The following is a 27,120-nucleotide window of genomic DNA, read 5'->3' as shown; positions in this document are numbered from 1 at the left end:
TATACAAAATAAAAAAAAAAAAAATTTAAATATTTTTTTTTCCTAATCAGTAACCAATTTATTAATAAATAAATTTACATATTAAAAAATTGCTTTATTAAAAATATTTCACCCTCACCACGAACAAACACCAATAATAAAAGTTTCATATCTCACAGAAATAAAGCGCACATGTATACAATTTATCTGTAAGCGACACTGCCCAAACGAGCAGTGTCGGAATCACTTGTAACATGCAATGACAAGTGTAATTGAATATCGGCGAGTCTAGCTGCAATTGGCGTGATAATTCTGACACTATGTTAGATCTCAGTGCATTTGTTTCATGTAATGATAATTGAAAAAATATAATTCTTTTCATATTTTCAACAGTGACACTTGTCATAATTCAGCCTTGTGTCTATAATAAATAAATAATTATATGTTATTTTAACAAAATAAAATAAGATTTACAAAAAATAGTTCACCCTCACCACGAACACGTACTAATAATAAAAGTTTCATATCTCACAGAAATAACACGTGCCAAGCATACGATACACTGCTCAAACAACCAGTGTCGGAATCACTTGTAACATGCAATGAGAAGCGCAAACGAATATTGGCGAGTCTAGCTGCAATTGACCAAATGTGATAATTCTGACACTGTGTTAGATCGCAATGCATTTGTGTCGTAATCTAAAGCATTAATTGAACAATTCCGATTATTAACTATTCAATCAATGTCAAAACATAAGCTGTAACCTTTAACATGTTGTATTGCATTATATAATGTTGTAAGCATTGTTATTATTTATAAACACAAACAAAATTTAATTTTTTCATTTTTTCCTTGCGGAGGTGCTGCAGTGTCGCACTGCAACACTGCATATATGGGGAATTACATGGCTTGTCAGTATGACGAGCTTAGGAGATTGCTTGGATCAGTGCCTTGGCATGTGAAACTGCAAGGGCTGGATGTTGTTAGTGCATAGGGGGTGGTAAAGGAGCATTTGAGGGAAGTAATGGCAGACTGCATACCTCAGGAGAGTAAATCAAGTGGGAATTCAGTGGATGAATACCATCATTAAGCTGGAGCTACAAAAAAAGAAAAATTTATAGAGGGAATTCAAGGAGAAAGGTGGCCGGCAGTCACATGAGCAGTATGAAACACAGGCAAGAAAGAATAACCAGTGTGGTAAGAAAGGCAAAAACAAAGTATGAAAGCAAATTAGCAGTGAAAGCCAAAGATAATCCCAAACAGTTCTTTTGATATAGTGCAAGTAAAAGGAAGAATGCATATGGTAGAATGATTTTAATGAATGCCGATGGTTGGGAGGTAACTGCATCAGTTGAAATAGTAGAATTACCAAGTAAACACTTTGCAGAGATATTGAAGGTTGAAGATATTGCAATAATGAGAGAGGCAAAGATTTATATGAGAACTACGCTATATGAAATGGAGATGCATTTGATATTACAGAACTTTGATGTGAATACATCTATGGAATGAAATGGTATATCAGCTCGAGTTTTATGAGAAGGTGCTAGAGAATTGTTTGACCATGTTTAATCTAAGTTTATGCTCTGGGTAGTACTAAGGGGGGGGAAGAGGGAAGAATAGTGCACCTACATAAAGGAGGCTACAAGACTGATGTAGCAGATTCTCAATTGATCAGCATATCGGGAGTCATTGAAGGTACCGGAGAAGTTGGTCAAGATCAACATACAGGAATAGATAGATAAAAATGGCCTGCATGGGGGCAGCATGGTTTTGTGAAGGGTCGGTCATGCCTCAGTAACTTGCTCATAATTTGCAATACATTGATAGGTGAGTTAAATAAATGTAATTGGGTTTACAGTAATACTGCTGTACTTTGTAAAAGCATTTGACAGAATACCATATGGAATTGTAATCAAGTGAAGTGGATAAGAGGGCAGTTAATGGAGAGATATCAGACAGTAGTTTACTCAGGAGTAAATTCCAGAAGGCCTGTGACTAGTGCTGTTGGTGAAATGCCACTGGTCACAGGCCAGTGGTAATGGTTAAAGTTTAGTTAAAGGTTGGTTAAAGTTTAGATAGCAATAGAAAAAGTGGCTAAAGCAGCTCATTGGATTACTTTGTTACTGAAGAAAATCTTGATGAACAGAGAAAAGTAGGTTATTATATCTCTTTATAGAGCCTTGATAAGATCCAGTCTTGACTTGACTACTGCATGCTTATCTAGTCACTTAGGTTTCTTGAGGATGAAGAGGAGGAGGAGGTGGAAAGCATCCAGAAGGGAATGTTCAAGATGGCAGCAGGTTCTATGGAATGAATATTACGAGAACAGGTTGAAGATTTTTTTGGTTACTGAAATTGCTTGTTAGGCAGAAAAGGAGTGATATGTTAGAAAATACAAATTACTGAAGGGTATTATTATCATCATCATCATCATCATCATCTAACCTCCATGGATTCAGAGACTCATCATAGGGGATACACAATCTCTCACACAATGCTCATCCAAGCATGCCTTAAACTGATTCACTGTGTGTACATTCACAACACACTCAGGCAATGCATTCCACTCACAACCACTCTCCATTCAAAGAACCTGCTCCTAATCTCTCTGCTTACACCCTCTTTATACAGTTTCCAGCAATGGCCTCTTGTTCTACATCCCACTCTCCCATTCTATGAAAAATCTATTCCATGTAAACCTGATAACAGCCCCTGACCTTATATGTCTCAATCATATCCACCCCCCTTCCTCTATTCACAAGGCTTTGCATCTTACATTCTCTCAATCTGTCCTCATACTCCACATTCCAAAGACCATTGACAACCTTTGTGAATCTTCTCTGGACCCTTTCCAACATATCCTCATTACCAAGAAAAATCCAGGACTAAATCCATATGAGGCCTGATCAAGGCCTTATAACCTCTTTATTTCTGCATTTCAGGGTCCTCTGCATCATTGTCATTATTCGATATGATATCTTCACAACTTGTGCAATCTGGCACCTGAATTTCAGGTCCTTGTCGACCATCACTCCTATATCTCTCATCTCCTATACTTCCTTTAAAGTTTCCCCCCCAGGTGTATATTTTGCATCCCATTGTTGCTTACCAAATCTCAGAACCTTACACTTTGCAACATTGAACTGATAATTCCACTTACCTGGCCATTCATGCAATCTATTCAAGTCCGCCTGTAAGGCCATAACATCTGCTTGACTCTACATTTCTCTCCCCAATTTTGCATCATCTGCAAACAGGTGCATAGCTAAAATCATCCCAATATCATTAACAGACAAACTGAACAACAATGGTCCCAAAACTGACCCCTGTAGTACACCACTAGTGACCTTTCTCTTTTGGGATACTATACTCTCATATACAACTTTCTGATACCTATCTAACAGTCAGTCACTGATCCAAATAAGAAGTCTGATATCGAATCCCATCTGTTTCAATTTAGTTAACAGTTTGTTGTGTGGCAGTCTATCAAAAGCTTTTGTAAAATCAAAGTACACCGCTGTATATGCATCTCCCTTGTCCAAGGTATTTGTCACCTTGTTATAGTATATAAATAAGTTAGTAAAATATGATCTCCCTTTAACAAACCCATGCTGATAACCACTGAGAATACCTGATATCAACTCATTTCTGTATACTGCTTTTCACCAATCTCTCCAGTACCTTCACCACAACTCCATTATACAGATTGGCCTACAATTTGAAGCTACAGCCTTATTTCAAGCACCACCTTTATGCAGTGGAATAATTTCTCTCTTTCCACTCCCTTGGAATCTCTGCTGTTGTAAGACTTAATAAACAGCCATGCCAATTCCCTGTAACATTCCCTTAAGATGGATGGTGATATTTCATCAATCGTATCACCTTATTGACATTAAGGCTGTTTATTTCCTCAAATACCTCCTGCTTACTCACAATCAAGTCATCCTCACCTATGTCCTCTACACTTAAGTTCCTCATGATTCCATTCTAATCAGGATGAAACACTCTTATAAATTGATCACTAAATACCTCCACAATGTTTTCTGTTATCATTCTACCATTTTCATCCATTAACATCATCTTATCATGATCATTCTTCCTTATACTCATCATATATCTAAAAAACTCTGGGGTTTTTCTTCACCTGATTTCCCAATTTCTGCTCATACTGCACTTTTCTTTTCCTTACTAACTGAGTCACTCTCCTGGCTTGTTCTTTACTCTCTTCATGTAATTGATTATTACATGTACCTTCTTCTCCCAGATTTCATGTTTATGCTCCTCATTCATCTATTTTATACCTATTCAGCCTTACACCTATTTTACACCAGAGAATGAAATGACCTATTCAGATCATTTCATTCTCTGTCAGTCCTGCAGTGGCACTACCTCTTATTCTGCCACATCTTACTTATATTATCTCATTCATACTTTCTTTTGCTCCCTTATCGCTAACTTTCGCTTCCACAGTCTTGCTTGCTTTCACTTCCTCAGTTTCATTAGCTTTCATTTCATTTTGGTTTCTTTCATTTACACAATCTTCTGTCTTTTCAGTATGCTTCACGTTCATTGCCTCATGGTCTGATAATATATCACACTTCCTACAAATCCTTACTTTCTCTTGATCTCCACCAACACACCTCTTACACTCTGCCATGCATATGTATTATACTCATGACATTGAATAATTTTTGAAATGTCTATGTCATTAATGCCACCACTTGATTTTTGTGGTGCTCACCTAGTCACACTGGTTGATGCCTGCATGGTTGACCTCATAAGTATCGCCATTGTTATATTTAAAGATGGCAATTTCAACTAATAAATCATGCAGAACTCATTCTAGAAATCATGCAGACATGCTTTGTTATCAAAAATAAGTAGTACAACACTAGAATTCATGATATTGCCAGTTATCACTGAAAATAGCACTTGTTTTTTGGGAGCTCTCAGATTAATCAGATTTTGGGAGCCCCCTGAGGTTTTTTCAGATTAATTATTATTATTTTATTATTCAGGCCTCCATGGAGTCAAGAGACTCATTGCAGGAGGTCCTTCCTAGGAAACACAAAGTCTATTATACCATACCTTGATCTCATTGACTGTTCTTGCTCTCACCACTCTATGGCAATGTATTCCACAGTTCAACCAACCTCCACACAAAGAAACCACTCCTAACCCTCTTGTTCACAGCTTCCTTTCCCACTTTCCAGAGATGGCTCCTTGTCATCGCTCCTTCCCCCTGTTCCACCAAGTGAAAGAACTCCCCAGTATCCACCCTGTGACTTCCTCTCAACAGTTAAAAAGTTTAAATTATATCACCTCTCCTTCTTTTATCTTCCAAACCCTTCAGTCCACATTCCCTCAGCCAATCCTCATAATTAACATTGTACAGTCCTGAAACCATCTTTATTATCTGCATCTGCACCCATTCCACAGTTGATTTATCCCCTTAAAATAATGGGGACCAAATTTGAGAACAATAGTCTAAGTGTGGTCTGATCAGGTTCTCATACAATGGAATGATGACTCTTCTATCTCTGTAAGTCAGCGGCATCCTTTTGAGTATTGCAGCAATCCTCTGGGTTACCTTCACCACCTTTGCAATATGTCCCCTGAATTTCAGTTTTCTGTCGATCATCACCTGCAGATCTCTTGTCTCCCCTATTTCCTCCAGTACAGCTCCTCCAATTGAGTATGCAACCTCCCATCCATGTATCCCAAACTTCAAGACTTTACATTTTGCTGCATTAAACCGACACTCCATTCATTTGCCCATCTGTCTATTTTATTCAAATCCTCTTGCAAGGCTGCCACATCGGTACTATTACTAATAACCCTTTCCAGCTTTACATCATCTGCAAACGACTGAATATCCCCTTGCAGTCGATTGACAATATAATTGATATAAAGGTTAAAGAATACAGGTCCCAGTGCTGAGCCCTGTGGAACCCCACTTGTAACCTTCTGCTTCCTTGATATTGTCCCACAATGCACAGGTCTCTGATACTTATCAGACAGCCAATCCTGAAGCTAGTTGACTAACTCGACATCTAAAGCCATGTGCTGTAACTTAAATATCAGCTTATCATGTGGCACCCTGTCGAATGCCTTTGCAAAATCCAAAAAAAAAAAAAAAAGGCAGTGTATGCCTTTCCCCTCACCAACTGCTCTTGTCACTTTATTATAAAAGGCAATCATATTACTTCAGCAAGAGTCCCCCTTAACAAATCCATGTTGATTTTCACAGATAACATTACCCTCATTTGCCCACGCTGTATATAGACCCTCACTAATTTCTCCAAGACCTTAACAACTACTGATGACACACAAAACTGGCCTATAATTAGACACTTCCAGTCTGCTACCAACCTTAATGCAATAGCACTATCTTAACTTCCTTCCATTCCTTGGGTACCTTTTCTGAACTTTCATTGAAAAACCAGGTCAGAGGAGCTGTCAGTTCTTTAGCACATTCTCTCAAAACCTGTGGTGAAATACCATCCAGTCCCACTGCTTTACCGACATACAGAGTACTCAGTATTTGGAACACACTCTCTTCTTACCTAGAACCTGCCCTTCCCTCTAGTATTAAAACCTTCTTCTCCAGGATGAAATACTCCAATAAAATGTTCATTGAACAATTCCACTGTTACATCAGTCACTCTACTCCATTTTTATCCAACAATGCCATTCTTCCACAATCATTTCCCCTCCTGCTGATGAAAGAATTCCTTAGGATTTTCTTTGGATCTTAGTGCCAATCTCTTCTCATATTCCAGTTTTGCCTTCCTCACCATGCTAGTCACTCTCCTGGCCTGAGTCTTATATTCTTCATGCATCTGCTCTCCACCCCTCTTTTTATATCTCTTCCATAATCTCTTTTTCACCTGCAGTTCCTTTTTTTTTTATATTATTTGTCATCTGTTTTACACCAAATTGTGTCCACTTCTTCACTCGTGGAATACAGCTTACTATTGTTGCTAACAAATATTCCTTCACCATTTCCCAAGCACTAATGATACCCTTGCCCTCCAATTCTACCCTCCATGGTACTGTCCCAAGTTGATATCTAAGACTATTATAATAACCCACCTTATAATTCCACATATGTTCCCTTTTCTTTGATGCTCCTGCATGTCTATTCATCTTCCATGTCAAAACCACATGGTCGCTCTCTCCAACTGGGGGATGTGGGGGGGGGAGAGCTGTCATCTGAGTTAATGTCAACTCTTCTGATGCTATGACCAAATCCAAAACTCTTGAACCTCTTGTTCCCTCTATTGCATATTGCCTAAGACATTTGTCCCTCAAGAATTCTAGAAATTCCATTCCCTTATTACTACATGCATTTTGCTCTTCCCAGCTTATGCTGCCGTAATCTCCCATAACAATCATTCTTCTTGCACTTGCCAAGCTCAACTGCCTAAACATCCCGCTGTCTGTACTCCTTGGCTTGTACCAACACTCCACTAAATATCCTGTCTTGCCCACCTCTACCTCACACCATATGCTTTCAGAACCTTAATGTCATTGCCTTCCAAAGCCTCCACTCTCAGAGGACATAAGTCATCACTTATCATAAGCAGTACTCCACCACTATGTTTTCCCTCCTATCCTGCCAAAAAATACTGTACCCTGCTACTTCTATTCCTTTATTATATCATCTTCCATCCACGTCTCACTGATCCCAATAATCTTTTGCCAGTCTGACGTTATCAGCACCACCAATTCATCTCCTTTATTCTGGATACTCCTGGTCAGTATAAAGCATAAAAATGTCACTTCTTCTATACTTAACATTATCCCCTCCAGACCCCACTGGACTCAGTGTTACCTGATGTCATCCCCTTTCCCCCATGTACCCATTCCCACAAGAGACCACCTCTGCTACCATCCTGAAAATATAGAAAAAACTCCACCATGGAAATGCAGAAAAATTTTTTCAGAAGAGGTCTGGTGGTGGGAGAACTAGGGGCCATTCTTGGAAACTGAGCAAGAGTGTAGTTAGCAAGATTCCCAGCGGTCCATAATTTCTAATTTTGGGGGCCTGCTAAAAGTTTTTTCCCAGGCCTGGTGTTGGCTCTTGACACCACTAAAGGTGTTAGAACTAAACGTTTTGCTTGGAGTATGGTGAATAAGTGAAATAGGTTGCCAAAGTCTATTTTGAATGCATTGACTGTAAATGAGTTCAAAGTAAAGTATGATAAATACTGCATAAATGTGGGAATGTTCCTGACATGATGTTTAGGGCCTCCATCAATGAGTCTACAGACTCCATGGAGTACTCCCATAATAATAACAATGAAGAAGAAGAAGAATAGATAAGCAAGTTTGTAAAACACGACCTCCGTTTAACAAACCCATGCTGAGAAGCACAAAAAACACTGTTCTCAACCCACTTTTTGTATTCTATATTTCACCAACCTCTTCAATACCTTAACTACACTCCAGATGTGTAAATCGATCTATAATATGTTGCATTAGCCTTATCACCAGCTTTGTGAAGTAGAACAATTTTTGCCTTCCTTCCACTCCTTTGGAAGGAAGACTTGTTAAACAGGTAGTCCAAAGCGCATGCTAACTACTTGGAACATTCTCTCAATACACGTGGTTATATGTCATCAAGTCCTATTGCCTTATTTACATCTAGCTTTCTTTAAATCCTCACATTCCTCTTGCTTGCTCACCATTAATTCTTCTCTCATTTCATTCTCAACATTTAAGCTTCTGATTTCACACTGACGATGACAAACACCCTGATGAACTGCTCACTGAATACCTCTACTATGTCCTGTGAAGTCACCAATCTTCACTTTCATCCATTAGCATCTTACCATAATCATTCTTCTTCTTCCTTCTACTTGCCACGTATCATAAATACTTAGTTTTTATTGGTCTGATTTGCTAATTTCTGCTTGTACTCTACATTTGTTGTCTTTACAAATGAGTTACTCTCCTAGCCTGCTCTATATACTCATTATGCAACTAATTATTACCATTATTCATCTTGTGCTGCCTTCAAAGTGCCTTCTTATTCTAGATTTCATGCTTAATCCCTCTCGTTCTTCCATTTTTACACCTACCTTATTCAGCCTTTTTTTATTGCAGTCATATTCAGCTTATCAAACCACATCAGTCTGGTCAGTCTCAATGTGTAATTAATAATACTAATCATGGGATAATAACAAACGTTTGGATAATTGTACTTGTAAATACAAACATTTATTCAAATAATGTCTTAATGCTTCCATGAGTGCCTTTTTTATGCTAAAATTTTGGAAAATTCTATTCATTTTATTTTAAAATATATCTCAGTAGTGTTTTATCCTATCCACTGCAAGGTTGAATATTTAAAAGGATTCTACAAATCTATTGTAATGAACATTATTCTTTGTTCTTTTGTATTGAAATTTCTATTATTGTTCTCATCTCACCCTGATAATGTTTTACAATATGTTAAATGAAACATTCGTGATTAATAAATAGTAATTATTTCACTATAGCACATGTTTTGTATAAATATAGATATTAAAGGATTCAAGGTGGCACTGTATGTTACAATTATTATATGTGTGATGAATGAGAAAACATACAAAGTTTGTTTTCCAGAAGAATGACTGAGCATGGTGATTTGGTTTTTGAATGTGAAGAATAAACAAACATGAGAGTTAGGTGGTTGTAAGAAAGGAATGATTTAAATGGACTGAAGAAAAATTTGAGAATAGATATCAGAAAGTATTGAAGAGAGTGAGAGATAACAATGAACTGAGAAAAATGTTCAGTGTACAGCTCAGGTGTGCAAGTGATTAGTTCAGGTGATGCACTTCAGGTGATGAATATAAGACTGTATTAGAAAGATGGATTGTGCTTGAATGAACTTTGTGTAAGCCATTAATTAAAGGTGCTAAAAAACTCTATTCTTGGTTTCATCCTTTATCTAAGTGTAGGCAAACAAAGTTTGCACTTGAGTTCACTTCACAACTGGACTACTTGTTTATAAAGGCTAATGACCACATCAATTGCCTTAGTATCCCATAATGCAACACACATATCCTTATGGACATGTCTAATGCTATACATTATGTGAAGGGCCAACTACCCAAACTAGTTTCGACCTTTATTAAGGTCTCATAGGTGAGAGCCAGACCCAGAAGTGATGCCAAGGTTGAAGTAATGCAGAAGTCATATTTATAGTATAACCAACTGAAAAAAACTTTCAACATTTATTAATCCAGAGTATTTTAGTATTTGTCATGTTGTACCATCATTTTTTATTTTGGTTTAACCAATAAGAATACAATTTGGTCGGCTAAATCCCAAATTGCCAGCCCATCCTCGTTCGTTCAGTATCAAAGTAGATACCCAACAGGGTGCACCATGAGAAGGTGAGGATTGGACATTAAGTCAGAAGCCCTGGTCGGTTCTCCGCATTCCTTTAAAGGCTATGTGGAGGTCTCCTCTCAATACCGATGACATTCTTTGACTGAAAATTACAAGCACTTTTTTTTACTGACATATGGGAGGGTTAATTTTTAGATGGTAGATGAATTTCGTTGTCCATTCTGAGACCACCTCCCTGCTTATCCTTGTTTGGTCTAAAAGAGATGGTTTCCAGATGTTGGAGTCTTGACAAGTAACAGACTGATTTGGAGGAAAATTGTAGATAGGAAGTTAGTAATGATGTAATTTTTTTTCATGTAGTACTGTCATATCATGTACACCCCTTGAGGGTACATGGCAGGAATTTGATGATGATGATGATGATGAGGAGGATTTTAATAATAAGGTATGACATCTTTTGGCTACTTGTACATCGAAATATGACTTCTGCATTACTTCAACCTTGGTATCACTTCTGGGTCTTCTTCCCAGTGATGAGACCTCAATAAATTATTATTATTATTATTATTCAGGCCTCCAAGGAGTCAAAAGACTCATCGAGGAAGGTCCTTCCTAAGACATAAAGTCTGTCGAGACTCATCGAGGGGAGGTCCCCCCCCTGAGAAACACAAAGTCTATCATACCACTCTTTAAACTCACTGACCGTTCTCACTCCCACCACTCCATCAGGCAATGCATTCCACGGCTCAACCACCCTCCACACAAAGAAACCACTCCTTACCCTCTTGCTCACAGTTTCCTTTCGTAACTTCCAGGGATGGCCTCTTGTCATCACTCCTTCCCGTGAAAAAACCAAGTGAAAAAACTTTCAATATTTGTGTGAGCCATTTGGAGAGGCTGTTAGATAATGAAAGATTTAAATATGAACGAGAACAAGAGTTGCACCAGTACACTTCTTTGTCTCTGCTGTCTTCTGAATGTGTATTTGGAATTGCAATTCTTAAATCACATCATACTTAGGTATCTTACCTTCTCTTACTTCAATGCATTCTGTATTTTAGTATAAATCTCTATTAGGATGTATATATACTAAAATTTATTAACAGATTTTAGTTTGGATTTCTATTGGACAAATTAAACCAAAATTAGACCTAAATTACATAAAATACTGTATGTAACTTTGGTTTAATTAAGAACAAAACAAGTTTATCAATGATTAAAAGTTTTTAATTTGAAGTGTTCTATTTAATGAATTGTTTTATTTAATTTAATTTGAAGTGTTTTACTAAATTTAATGTAATATATTTTTCAAAATGTAGGTACTTTTGCAGTAGCCAGTTTACTAGCTGGCTCAGCAGTAGATGATATTATTAACCATGAAGGATCTCCTCTGGCTCAAAAAACACTTAAATCCTTTCTTCATATGAATAACACTGTTGAAAATTATACTACTTTTCCATTAACTGGTGATGACACTTCTTCAAATATTCATCTTCATGAAAAGATTGAAGTGGCTATGACAGTTACCTTTACTGTAGGAATTATTCAAGTAAGGAAAAATTACCGAACAAAATTAAGTAAAAAATTGAGTATTATTACTGTCATAGACTTGTCATTTATACTTGTGATGTTCATATTATTAGGATGTTCTTTATGTCACTAGTTTTACTATATATCACTGGCCTTAACTGGAAAAGGGATTTGAGTTTACTTTCTTTTAGTGTTGCATGGTGATCAGCATTCATTTTAGAAATTATGGACTTTACAACCATATTATAAATAACTCTTTTAATTTCCCGATGTTTCGATCTTCATATTAAGATCATCATCTGGAGTATATACAAACTTTGGGAAATTAAAAGAGTTATTTATAACATGGTTGTAAAGTCCATAATTTCTAAAATGGATTTCAGTTTAAATTAAATATATATATATGTCTGTTGAGAAAGGGGAAGTGGGGGATAAGATTCCCCAGCCCATGATTCCTAAGGGCCCATAATTTCTGTTTTTGGGTCCTGCTAAGAGCTTTTTCCTGGGTCCCAGTGTTGACTCTCAATGCCACTGTGTATGTATATATATGCATGGAAGTTCATTTACTCGGTTGTTAAACATTTTTTTAAAAGAATTGAATAACATAAACCGAGAGAAAAGGAAAAAGGTTTAATAGTATCACGACTAGTTTCTGCTTTTTACAACCTTCTTCAGGTGTTTTTATAAAAGAAAAGAATAAACATTAAACATTGAAAATAAAAACTGTGAACACCACAGGAAAGTCACTATACATATTTAACGTGAAAACGTTGTAGTTAACGTATTCGAAGCTGTTCCTTTGTTGGCCACATTGTTGGGTGAGTGCGTGCATACAGCATCTTGTGAGTGCCAGTATTTGATCACAGCAGAATGACAATCTGGGAGGTTATAGCTTAAATTATTATTTAAATGTACAGGGTTGAGGATGATTTCTCTAGATTCTACAATTTTTCTCTCCAATTCGTCATAGCAATGGAAAATGTTGTTAGATCTATCCCAAAGGATTGTATGACTATGGTTTTTGTCATCAGAATTGGCTGAAAAAAGGATATGGCTGGATAAAGCCCTGGCACGTGTTCTCTTGTAAGCAATGTTCCTCCTGTGCTCCTCTGTACGTAATTCAATAGACTTATCCATCTGGCCAAAGTAAGGAATGTTGTCGCAGTCACACCATATCTTATACACACCAGGATTTTAGATTGTGATGGCTAGGTTTTGGACGGCTCACTAGAGAGCAGATCTAGGAAGCGGAGTAAATAAAGTTCTAATGTTATATTTTTTGAGAACCTTGGCTTAATTTTTGAGAGACTGAGCTGTATGGTATAGATATATTGCCATTAACATTATTCATTTCTTCAGTATAGTGACTAGTAGGCTTAAAAAGGAATTTTTTAGTAATTTTTCGAGAATAACCATTCAGTCTGAAAGTAGATCTAAGAAAATTGATTTCTTTATGAAGTTCATCTGGGTCGTCAAGAAGAGAGCGAGCTCTATGTCCCAAAGCAGAAATAATTCCAAGTTTCTGAGGAGGGAAATGATGGGATTGACTATGAAGATATCAATTGGTGTGTGTGTGTGTGTAGGTTTTCTGTACATCAAAATTTTAAGTTTTTCAGAAGAACGGGTCAGTTTCATGTCTAGGAAAGGCAGGGAATCATTAGTTTTCAAATTCAGCCATGAATTGGATATTCGTGTGTTGACTATTGAGATGTTCAAGGAAATCCAGGAGAGAATCGCGTCCATGACTGCAAATGAGGAAAATGTCTTCCACATATCGTTTCCAAATTTTAGGTGCTAAATTCATGACTTATTTTTTCACGGTATTAACAACACCACAAACACTTTTATTAACAAGGATGTTTTATTAACGCTAATATTTCGCTGATTTTCAAATCAGCATCATCAGAGCACAACACACATGTAAACGCGACAGTGAGTGAAACAATATAATTGCAGAAAGACAAAAGATCTAAAGTCCTATTTTTGGCGCCCTCTAACGAAAAAAAAAAAAAAAAAAACGCAGCAGTTATCCAGGAGTTTTTTTTAGGATAACTTAGGATATCCTAAGTTAGGATAACTTAGGATATCCTAAGAAAAACTCCTGGATAACTGCTGCGTTTTTTTTTTTTTTTTTTTTTTTTTTTTTTTTTTCGTTAGAGGGCGCCAAAAATAGGACTTTAGATCTTTTGTCTTTCTGCAATTATATTGTTTCACTCACTGTCGCGTTTACATGTGTGTTGTGCTCTGATGATGCTGATTTGAAAATCAGCGAAATATTAGCGTTAATAAAACATCCTTGTTAATAAAAGTGTTTGTGGTGTTGTTAATACCGTGAAAAAATAAGTCATGAATAACCAGCAACGCCTAAGCTTATCAGTTAGATTTAGGTGCTAAAGAATAAGAAGTGATAGCTTTAACTTCAAAATCTTCCTGATAAATGTTGGCAAGTACAAGAGATAAAGAACTACCCATTGCTAGACCATGATTTTGCTTGTAGATGGTTTCTTGAAATCTAAAGTATCTAGACTTGATGCAATGAGTAAGTAAGGGTAACATTTTTTTGGATAACTTATCTTTGAGTAGTGTCAGGACTTTGCTTTAGGAACATTTGTGAACAAGGATACTATGTCAAAGCTAGCCATGATTTCATTTTCTTTAACAGTAATATCCTTAATGTATAATACAAAATCTGCAGAGTTATTAATAAAAGATGAAGACTTGCTGGAAAAACATTTGAGGTACTTTGCGAGATGTTTTGAGAGGCTGTATGTTGGTGAATCAATGCCTTCAATGATGGGATGAAGTGGGGTATTTTCCTTGTGGATCTTGGGAACGCCATATATGCATGGAATAAGTGGATGGAGAGAGTGAAGAGAAAGGCAAATGTTTCTAGACAGTTCAGAAGTTGTTTTTAATAAATTCTTGGTACGATTTTGAAGTTCAAGAATGGGATCTCTCTCTCTCTCAAGAAATGAGTAAGTGTCACTCTGTAGTAATTCAAGCAACTTATTTTTATAATCTTCAAAGTTAAGGACAACTGTGGCATTGCCTTTATCTGCGGGAAGGATAATGATATTTCTGTTATTTATATATTTATTTATTTCTGTTATATGTGTGCGTGTGTGCGTGTGTGTGTGTGTGTGTGTGTGTGTGTGTGTGTGTGTGTGTGTACACACACACACTGCTTAGAAAGAAGTCAACAGACACCATAACATGAGGAATAAACAGCCATGGTGTCCACCTTTATAAGATGTAGAACCTCCTTTCACTGCGATGACTGTAGCAAACCTATTGGTCATACTTTCCAAAAAGTGAATTACATGCAATCAATGGGAATCTTGGATTATTCTTCCTATAGGCATATAATGAGGTCCTGGACTGTTGTGGGGAAGATATCCCTTGACCTCCCCGATGCTCCAGTTCATCCCACAGATGTTCAATAGGATTGACATCAGATCTCTGTGGAGGCCAGTCAAATGGGGTGATGTTCACATCCACAAACTATGCAGTTAGTGCATAGTTTAGCACTTACAGCAGCATTACAGTAGCATTACTGTAATGCTGCTGTAACTGCAATGTTACTGAACATTGCATTCCAGATGCAATGCATTGATTTTGCATTGCATTCTGGAACAGTTACTATCATAGTAATTGTTTCAGGAGTTACCAGATACCTCTCCGAATTCACTGTTTGTGGCACCACAAACAGAGATCTGAGGCAGGTCACAGAAAAAACAGGACCATACCATCACACCACATGTTTGTGCATTGCATTCTGGAATTGCATTGTTCCAGAATATTCAGATACCTCTCTGAATTCAGTGTTTGTGGCACCACAAACAAAGATCTGAGGCCAAACCAGGAAAAACAGGACCATACCATCACACCTCCATCTCCGAATTTCATAGTTGTGGTTATGCACTCTGATGCACAACCACACACCCATGAAATTCACTGGATTCACTGGGCATTTTCCGTATTCACACTAGTCTGTCTGCTTGGTAGAGGGTGCAGCATGATTCGCTGCTCAATAACATACCTTTCCAAGTTTCGAATTCTCATTATATATGCTCTTTGCATCACTGAAGATGATACTGCATATTGGTTTAGTTAATATGGAGCTTGCCTATTGCTGTTCTACCATGGAAACTCATGTTGTGATCCTCAGTGCTGAATGTTTTTGTGCAAATTCATGTTCCAGGTCGATGCTCGGAATTTCACATTCAATGTGTCGGCTGGCGAATGGCAGTTTTCATATATTATTCTTTGTAGCATCCTCCAGTGAATGACCCACTGTGAGTAACAATTGCAGTTGACTTCCTGCACTTCCATCCCAGTATGGTTTCACCGACTGTTGACCTGAGATGCCCAATTTGTCAACAATTTGCCAAAAAGATAGACCTGCAGGATGGCATCCTATCACAACTCCACTTTCAAACATCATCAGTTCCCTTCTCGCAGCCATTTCATCCAGACACAGTGGCACTGACTTGGGAGCATCATATCGCTACAATTTATATCAGCTACAGACATGTGACTCATTATACGGCATGAAGCACCTTGCCCATGACTTCTTTCCAAGTAGTGCATATAACTATAAGTATTGTATATAAGTGTATATAGTATAGTAAGTGTATATAAGTTACAATCACAAAGCTCAAGAGTTTTGGATTTGGTCATGGCATCAGAAGATCTGATTGTAACTAAGATGGGATCTCTGTCCCCCAGTCAAAACCACATGGTCACATTCTTATATGACCATGTGGTTTTGACTTGGAAGATGAATATACATGCAAGAGTATCAAAGGGAAAGGAATGTATGTGGAATTACAAGGCAGATGATTATAATAGTCTTAGATATCAACTTGGGGCACTTCCATGGAGGGAAGGAGTGGAAGAGCGAGATATCATCAGTGCTTAGGAACTTGTGAAAGAATATTTATTAGTGGCAATAGCAAGTTGTATAGTGTGAGTAAAGAAGATAACACAATTTGGTATAAAGTGAGTGACAAACTATATCAAAAGGGAACTGCAGGTAAAAAAGAGGCTATGGAAGAGATATAAGGAGAAGGGTGGAGCACGGATGCATGAAGAATATAAGACTCAGGTCAGAAGATTGACTAGTATGGTAAGGAAGGCAAAACTGGAATATGAGAAGAGATTGGTACTGAGATACCACGAAAATCCTAAGGAATTCTTTCATCAGCAGGAGGGGAAATGATTGTGGAAGAATGGCATTGTTGGATAAAAACGGGAGTAGAGTGACTGATGCAAAGGACATAGTGGAGTTGTTCAATGAATACTTTATTGGCATATTTGCCAATAAAGTATGGCTGGCTGTTGACTGAGTGGTTAGCATATCCGCTCTCCAGCCAAAAGGATGCAGGTTTGAATCCAGGCATGGGCATGGATGTTTGTGAATTTCTGTGGAAATACTAATGGTGGTGGTGGTGAGTAGTAAATGGCATTGGTGTAGTTGCGGTTAGTTGTAGTTGGTGGATTGAGTGGTGGAGACAGAAAGTTGTGGAGTAGATGCCCTCCCTCGATGAGTCTTTGGACTCTCTGGAGGTGTCAAGTAATAATAATAATATTTCATCTTGGAGAAGTAGATTTTAATACTAGAGGAATAGGTTAGGTCTGAGGTTTAGTAGAGAGTGTGTTTCAAATACTGAATTCTATGGTTGTCAATAAAGCAGTGGGATTGGATGAGATTTCGCACAGGAGAAAATGAGTTAAAGAACTATCAGCTCTGACCTGGTTTTTCAACGAGAGTCTGGTTACGAGAAAGATACCCAAGGAGTTGAAGGAGGGTGAGATAGTGCCGGTGCATAAGAGTGGTAATAGAAAGTGTCAAACTATGGATCAGATAGCCAATCCCCAGCGAATTGGATTGGGGATTGGCTAGCTGATAGATATCAGCATTGTGTATGTGTGAGTGGAATTATGGAAGCAAAAGTTCAAGTGAGGTCCTACAGGGCTCAGTACTGCAACTTGTATTGTTTAACCTTTATATTGATTGCAGAGGGATATTCAGTTGTTTGCAGATGATGTGAAGCTTGGAAGGGTTATTAGTAATAGTGCAGATGTGGTAGTCCTTCAAGAGGATTTAAATAAATTGGACAGATGGACAAATGAATGGAGGTATCAGTTCAGTTTAATCCATTTAAATGTAAAATCTTGAAGTTTGGGATACATCAGTGGGAGGTTGCATGCTTTGTTGGAAGAATTGTACTGGAAGAAGTGGGAGAGGCAAGGGATCTAGGGATGATGATTGATAGAAATCTGACATTCGGGGAACTTATTGCAAAGGTGGTGAAGGTAACCAAGAGGAATTCTCCAATACTGAGAAGGATACTGACCAGCAGAGATGAAAGGCTTGTCATTTCGTTCTATAAAGTCCTGAATAGACCATTCCTGGACTGTTGGGCTCATATTTTTCTGCAGAATTTGAAGTGGATAAATGAACCTTAGAAAGCATGTAGAGGTGGATAATACAAATTATATTAGGACTGTACAATGTTAGTTATGAGGATAGGGAATGTGGACTGCAAAATATGGTAGATAGAAGAAAGAGAGGTGATATGATTGAGTCATTTAAACTGTTGAGAGGTAGTTATAGGGTTAACACTAGGAGGTTCTTTTGTTTGGTGGAACATTGTCCCTTGACAGGAGCAAGTCAAGGGGCTATCCCTGGAAGTTGCAAATGGAGGTTGTGAGGAAGAGGGTAAGGAGTAGTTTCTTGGGATGGAGGGTGATTGAACCATGAAATACGTTGTCTAATAGGGTAGTGAGAGCATTAACAGTGAATGATTTCAAGGAGTGGTGTGATGGACTTTGCATGTTCTAGGGCAGGCTTCCCACAATGAGTCTAGTGACTCCATAGAGGTCCTGAATCATTATCATAATAATAATAATTAAATCCTACTTCTGACACAAAGAACTTTACTTGGTCTTTTTCAGAGATGGATAATAAGCCAATAGGATTTTTCCCCTCCTGGAAACATGGAGCTTTTATCATACAACCTGTTATGTATGATAAAAGTCTGTAGCTATATGAATATAGCTTTGACATGTATTATAGACTATGGATATAATGCTGACTACCTTATCAAGTCTTAAAGTATTGATATTGTTAATTTTATATCAATACTTATCAAAAAGTATTAAATATTATTAATTCAACACCTTAACAGATAATATTATACAATTCTATGTGTATAATTGGTGCTTTTTTTCTGGTGGTATGCAATGGTACTCAGTACCAGCACCTTTTTTCTTAAGTTCTTAAAAATTTGCGATTTATTGAGAGCAAAATGTATTATAAATATTCCGGTAGATGGTACTGTGTTCACGAATTGAATATTCAGTTTTGATTACTCATAAGTTGGTATCCTGCTTTCCTGTTTCATAGGTTGGTACACAACTGGAAACAGGAAATTGTGTTCACTGTTGATTGCTTCCAATATCAGTTTATCAGTTTTATATTCATTCTGCCACATGGAAGGTGTTCATGTGAGTTTGAATTAATCTAAGTTCAATCAGTGCAATCATTGTTCAAAATGAATAAAATAAGTAATTACTTTATGTCAATAAGTAAAAAAAGAATGCTGAAGAAGCAGAAATTGTTGAATCTGCTTGTGATCCTGTAAAATAGAAAACTAGCACCGAAAATACACTTGGTGAAGAGGATCATGAAACCAAGACCGAAGATCCACATGGTCAAAAGGAAGCAGATTCTAATAATGATTGGCCCGATTGTTGGACACTTTTGCAGAAAAATGACTTCTGTGAGAGAAATAAGTGGCTGTATGTCAAGAATAAAATGTTGGGCTATAAAGTGTGTCGTGATGCCGGAAGTCTTGCTGTCGATAAATACATGGCAATGAAAATTTCAGCGGAGTGGGCAAATGGTAGAATCAGTCATTTGGAGAATCTCTCAAACAACAGTTAATGTCATTAAGAAAAAAATTTATGATCATAAGGAGAGTGCAGTGCAGAAAGCGTGCCAAAAAATAAAATCTAAAGCAAAAAACAAAACATTAGAGAAAGTTAAGTATAGTTTCTGGTAAATTCTCATGCTACTCGTCTTAAACACTATTAATATAATTAACGGCTATTTTGGCCTGTTTTTGTTTAGGAGTGTCCCCTTATATTTAATACATTGGCTAACATAACTCAAAAAGGGGTATACATATATATATATTATATATATATATATATATATATATATATATTTTAGGGCATTATGGGCGAGTATAGAAAGCAATTATGGCAGAATAAAAAATGTGGAAAAATTTGTACATACCTTGTTTTTGGTTTAAAAAGATGCCTTCTAAATCCAAGCTCTTGCTGAAAGGTTGTGTGTAAACGGGGGTGGGGGAAGAACATGGGGATGTGCTTGAGACACTGGAAATAAGTTTGGAAACCCGGGTTACTATTAATAATTCCCAAATTGACAAAGCCATAATCATTGACAAACAAGAAAAACGAAACAATGCTTAGAATATCCGAAACTATTGCCATAAAATGCGATGGTAATTCTATCAACGTCCACCACCCCTACCTAATTTCCGAATGTGGACGCTCCAAAACTTACAAATTAAGCCACGCCTCTGACCATTTAGCGACAACAAATGCCCCAATTTGGCAGATGCAACTTGTAGCCTTGACATAGCCCTACAGTCATTCCCACAAAGTTCCGACGATGGTCAGACGATGACCGAAACGGTCCACACCCCATAAACCCTTGTCCCAGTTTCCACATAAGGATACCCTTCCCCTTTGTTTCCCCCCCCCCCCCTCTCCCCTCCCTCTCCCCACAACAAAATAATATATATATAAAATATATATATAATTATTAATAGTAACCCGGGTTTCCAAACTTATTTCCCGTGTCTCAAGCACATCCCCATGTTCTTCCCACCCCCCCCCCCCCCGTTTACACACAACCTTTCAGCAAGAGCTTGGATTTAGAAGGCATCTTTAAACCAAAAACAAGGCATGTACAAATTTTTCCACATTTTTTATTCTGCCATAATTGCTTTCTATACTCGCCCATAATGCCCTAAAATATATATATATCCCTTTTTGAGTTATGTTAGCCAATGTATTAAATATAAGGGACACTCCTAAACAAAAACAGGCTAAAATAGCCATTAATTATATTAATTAGAGAAAGTTTTCCTAAATACTTTGTCTCATAATAAAGTTGTAACAGGAAAAGTGTTTTGAACTGCTTGCAAAGTTGCAAGGAGAAATCAATCATTTAACAACTTTGAAGACAAAATAAATTTACAAGAATTTAATGGCCTAGACATGGGATATATTCTTCATTCTGCAAATGCTTGTATTAACATTGTGAGTCACATCGCAAATGAAATGAGAAAAACATTAATAGACAATATATATTGAACTCCAAGAACAAAATATCATTACTTATTGATGAATCGACAACCGAGTAACACAATAACATTGATTGTTATTGTTTGTGTAGTTCTTCCTGAACTTTTGGTTCCTGTGAGTCTTTTCCTAGATTTGATCAAATTATCAAATGCAACTGCTAGAGGAATTCTAAACTCTTTAATTAGTCATCTTGAGTGTTTAGGATTATCTGAAGATTGCTTAAAGGAGTATTTATTGTCTGTAACTTGTGATGGTGCAGCCGTGTGCTTAATGGTGTAAGAAGGCTAATGCAAGAGAAGTTTCCTAGTGTTATTTTCTGTCAATGTGCTAGCCATCACCTTGAATTGTCTGTTAGTGCACAGCGAACAATGTGGGCAGGAGTGAATCTCTTTAAGAGTTTCGTGGAAAAACTTTGTGACTCACCATGCTTCACCTAAGAATGCTAGGGAACTATAGGAATGCGCAGCGACTCTAGAACTTCAACTTCTTAGAATTGGCAGAAATGCGAGTTTGTTTTTGATTTGGGTCTTATGTGTGATGTATTTCACTAAGTTCTCCAAGAACTTAGTGAACTAGGTCTAGATTTACAAGAGAGAAATATTGACTTGTACAAAGCCGACAGGAAGATAAAGAATACAGTTCAACTTTTTGAAGAAAGAATTGAAAATCCTGGTCCATACTACAATATTTCTCTTCAAAGTCAGAAGAACATGAAGTTCAAAGGGATTGAGCTCCACAAAAATGAAAGACACAGTCCTGCAATAAGTTCATCTGCTTTCTATAAAAGTTTGCAAGAAGCTGTTGGAAAGTGTCTGCTTGAAGAAGATGATGCTGATTTGCCTGAATGTGCTACATTTTAGATTCCAAGGATTGGCCAGAAAATCCTGGGAAGCATCTGACATTTGGTGAAGCTGAAATTAAAAGTTGGCACGCAAATTTCGCTTAAATGAAAGAGAAGCAGTTCGTGGTTTCTATCAATACCTTCAAGAAAATAAAGTCTCGGACATACTACTTCCTCTAAAGCACACTTTGGGCACAATTGCAATATCTTCCAGTGAATATGAAAGGGGTTTCTCTCAGATGAATCCTATAGTGACTTTATCTAGGTCATCTCTGCTTGTATGGACAACTTCTGCACTGATGTTCATCAGGATAGCAGGATCTCCTCTCACTCAGTTCAACCCTAGCAAATATGTGGACTCATGGCTGCTCTGAGGTCGTCATTCTGCAGTTGATACCAAAAGCAAGAAGCGATCTAGAGACAATAAGGGCATATCGGAGGATATGTTAAAAGTGTGGAAGTTGCTGTAATAAAATCTTCATGGTGAGTACCAGCACCTTTATTTCCAGAAAAACAGCAGTGTGTATAATTAATAAAATGCACATTGTTTTTTTTTTTGGGGGGGGGGGGAGGGATCTCATTACCATTGAAGCTGTTAACATCAGGAAACTTGAGCCTATCATCCCTGGAAGTTATGAAAGGAAGAAGCTGTGAGCAAGAGGGTGAGGAGTTGTTTCTTTGCTTAGAGGGTGGTTGAACCATGGAATGCACTGCCTGATAGAGTGGTGAGAGCAAGAATGGTTAATGAGTTCAAGGAGTGGTAATAGACTGTGTTTCCTAGGAAGGACCTCCCACAACGAGCCTCTTGACTCCTTGGAGGCCTGAATAATAATAATAATCATTGCTGTTGTTAAAAACTTGCAGTCTCTTTTTTCTCCTCATTGTATGAGGCTTGAGATAATATTTCTTTCTGGAAGTTCCACTACAGTTAGACTGTTGATTCCATATACCAGATACTACATATATTTTCAATCCTGATTTACTATTTGCTAATGTCAGGATTACTCTATACACTTATTGATTTTCTGAAGCAATATCAACATTGTCAATGTTTTGCACGTCAGTGCTCTCCACATCACTTCCATTATCTAATGTGGAGGGCATTATTATTACTAAATTATAATAATAATGCTCTCATAAGATGTTGTGGCCTCACTACACGATGTGATGACTTCACAACTTGTGCATTGTGGCCTCCGAATTTTAGATCCTTGTTTACAACCAGTCTCAGATCAATCATCTCCTCTACTTCCTTTAAAGTTTCTGCAGCAAGTGTGTGATACTATTATCCCATTATTGCTTACTGAATTTCAAAACCTTACAATTTGCAACGTTGAATTGATAGTTCCACTTGCCTTCCCAATCATGCAGTCTATTCAGGTCCTCTTCTAAGGACATAACATCTGCTTTACACTGCATTGCTCTGCCTAATTATACGAAATCTGCAAACAGGTATCATATCACCAGTGAACCTATCACAATATCACTGATGTACAGTGGTATGCTTAGATTTTGCAAAGACATTTGATAGATTGCCAGACTGCAAGTTGGTAACTAAACTGGTGCTGATGGAATTGGATGATAGACTAGTGAGTTGGATAGGTGAATGGCTATCAGATATTATTATTATTATTATTCAGGCCTCCATGGAGTCCAAAGACTCATCAAAGGGAGGTCCCCCCCCCCAAGAAACACAAAATCTATTATACCACTCCTCAAACTCATTGACCGTTCTCGCTCTCACCACTCCATCAGGCAATGCATTCCATGGTTCAACCACCCTCTATCAAAGAAACTACTCCTCGCACTCTTGCTCACAGTTTCCTTTCGTAACTTCCAGGGATGGCCTCTTGTCATCACCCCTTCTCGCTGTTCAACCAAGCAAAAGAACTCCCCAATGTCAACCCTGTAACCACCTCTCAACAGTTACAAGGTTGACACTGGGTTACAGGGTTGACACAGCCGATCCTCATAACTATCCTTACAATCCTGAAACCATTTTTGTGGTCCATCTTTGTATCCTTTCCACAGTTAATTTATCCCCTTCAAATCCTGTGGACCAAATCTGAGAACAATAGTCCAAGTGTGGTCTGATCAGAGACTTATATAACGGAATGATAACCCTCTTATCTCTACAGGTCAATGTCCTTCTCATAATTGCAGCAATCCTCTGTGTTACCTTCACCACCTTTGCAATATGTCCCCTAAACTTCAGGTTTCTATCAATCGTCAACCCCAGATCTCTTGTCTCCCCCTACTTCCTCCAGTATAACTCCTCCCATAGAGTATGCAGCATCCCATCGATGTTTCCCAAACCTCAAGACCTTACATTTTGCTGCATTAAACTGATATCTCCATTCATTTGCCCATCTATCTAGGTTATTCAAATCCTCTTGCAGGGCTACCACAGCTGCACTATTACTAATAATCCTTCCCAGCTTCGCATCATCTGCAAACAACTGAATATCCCCTTGCAATCCACTGGCAATGTCATTGATATAAAGGTTAAACAATATAGGTCCTAGTACTGAGCCCTGTGGGATCCCACTTGTAACCCTCTGCCTCCTTGAAACTGCTCCACCATACACAACTCTCTGATACCTATCAGACAGCCAATCCTGAATCCAGTTGACCAATCTGACATCCAGACCCATGTGTTGCAACTTAAATATCAGCTTATCATGTGGCACCCTGTCAAATGCCTTCGCTAAGTCTAAGAAAATTGCAGTATATGCCTTTCCTTCATCTAATGTTCTTGTAACTTTATTATAAAAGGCTAGCATATTGCTAAAACAAGAGTGCCCTTTCACAAATCCATGTTGACTCTCACAGATAACATTACCCTCATCTGACCAATGCTGTATACAGTCCCTCACTACTTTCTCCAAGATCTTAACAACTACTGATGACACACAGACTGGCCTATAATTAGACACTTCCAGTCTACTACTGCCCTTATGCAATGGCACTATCTATATGTATCAGCAAGTTGTGTATGGGGGGGGGGAATCACCATCTCAAAAGAGAAAAGTCACTACTGGTGTGCCACAAATGTCAGTTTTAGGATCATTGTTATTTAACTTGTATATTAATGATATTGGGATGGGATTAACTGATGATGTACAACTGTTTGCATATGATGTAAATCTGGGAAGAGTGATGAGGAAATCAAGCAGATGTTAAGGAACTGAGGAACAACTTAGGGGACACATCGCCAAAATTGTGAAGACAACACAAAGACTTCTGGGAATGATGCAGAGGACACTGACGTGTAGAAGTAGGGAGATTCTTGTTCCATTGTATAAGGCTTTGATTAGGCCACACATGGACTATTTTGCCCTGATTTGGTCACCGGTCACCTGGTTTTCAGAAGGATGAAGAGATGTTGGAAAGGGTCCAAAGGCGACTGACTAAGGTAGTTTCTGGCCTCTGGAATGTTGAGTATGAGGAAAGATTGAAAAGATGTAATTTGCAGAGTCTAGTGGAAAGAAGGAAGAGGGGAGATATGATAGAGACCTACAAGTTGGTAAGGGGTTGTTATAGGATCAATGGTGGAGAAGTTCTACAGAGAATAGTGGGAGATCAGGGGAGAACCAGAGGTCATCCCTGGAAACTGTATAAGGAGGGTGTGAGTAGGGAAGTGATAGGCAGGTTTTTTCATGCAGAGTTGTAAGTGATTGGAATGCCTTGCCTGAGGGTGTGGTGTCTGCAAGGAGTTTGAATGTGTTTAAGACATGGTGTGATGAGATGTGTGTGAGATAAAAGGACCTCCTAGATGAGTCTTTGACTCCATGAGGTCTTGTTTAATAATAATAATAATAGATTATTTCTGGCTTGAATATGAGGGGGAAACAAGTGAGTTAGTGATAGTTGTGGAAACAAATGATTTATTTGGACACAAAGAGAATGTAAGAATGGATATCAGGAGGTTATTGAGGAGGGTGAAAGATAGCAATATAGAGGGAAAGTTTGTCAATGTATTGCCAAGGTATGACAATGATGAGTTAAGATGAAGAGTGAGAATCGTGAATGGTATGCTGCCAGAGCTGTGTGAGGAGAAAGGAGTGCAGTCTGTAGATGTATGGCATGCATCTGAGGAAAGAATGGATTTGTATAAAAGCGATGCACTTCATTTAAAGCTTTGGTATTAGTGAACTGGAGAAACTGTTACTAAAAGGAAATGCAGAGTGTAATGTAACTAAGAAATCAAATGGAGTAGGAGGTGTAGTGAAAGATCAGGAGAGTGAAATAGAAGAGACTCAATTACCTGGTAATTGAAATAGTAGCAGTGAGAGAGAGAGAGAGAGAGAGAGAATCCAAGAGGAACAGGAAACTGGGGCAAGTAAGGGTGGACAGGGAGACATGGCATAGGTAGAGTGGATGTTGGAAGTAGTAGGGAATGTGTATGGGAATGATCAGCATAGGAATGGAATGGATTGGGATGTGAGGGGGGGGACAATTGAAACTAAGTTGATATATGGAGTAAGCAGTGATAAAGGTGATTGGGCAATGGCAGGTGTGGTGAGGAAATCACAACAGGTGGCTTGGATAAGACTGATTACAGATCTAAAAGCAAACAGCTGTGTTTATTTTATTTACAAATGCCATGAGCATCAGAAATAAGGGAGATAGAATTGTTTCATTGATTGAGTTTATCACCAAATTGTTGGAATAAGTGAAAAATGGTGGAATGAAGATTGATGGGAATAGAAATTGAAAGGTACAATGTTTTTCATAAGGATAGAAAGGACAAGAAGGAAGAGAGAGAGTTACTGATGAGAACAGGGGAATTATATCCACAAAGACATGAAAGAGGGAAATAGTGGCAACAATTTTGAGACAGTGTGGTGAGAGGTAGAGGTTGATAGGAAGAGATATTTAGTTGGATCTTGTTATAGGCTAGGGAATGTGGAAGGTGGCGATGAAGAATAGTATAAGCAAATTAGTGAACAACAGAAGAGTGATTATTATGGGTGATTTTAATTATAGTAATTTAAACTGGAATGAAGTGATAGCATTT

The 27,120-nt window shown here is 37.8% G+C and overlaps 1 protein-coding gene across 2 annotated transcripts in view; it reads left to right on the top strand.

Annotated features, from left to right (window-relative positions):
* Positions 1-27,120, top strand: part of LOC150109241 (prestin-like) — a 399,320-nt gene that overhangs the window by 114,468 nt on the left and 257,732 nt on the right. For both annotated transcript variants that reach the window (XM_090406615.1, XM_090406623.1), the window contains one exon: positions 11,647-11,876. In XM_090406615.1, the coding sequence (XP_090262741.1) occupies positions 11,647-11,876 (230 nt within the window). The remainder of the gene's footprint in view (positions 1-11,646; positions 11,877-27,120) is intronic.

The sequence above is a fragment of the Typopeltis vanoorti genome, chromosome 2, assembly GCF_054136105.1.
Source record: "Typopeltis vanoorti isolate ZY-2024b chromosome 2, IOZ_Tvanoo_1.0, whole genome shotgun sequence".
NCBI classification, from domain to species: domain Eukaryota; kingdom Metazoa; phylum Arthropoda; class Arachnida; order Uropygi; family Thelyphonidae; genus Typopeltis; species Typopeltis vanoorti.
This window is presented reverse-complemented; position numbering and strand designations above follow the sequence as displayed.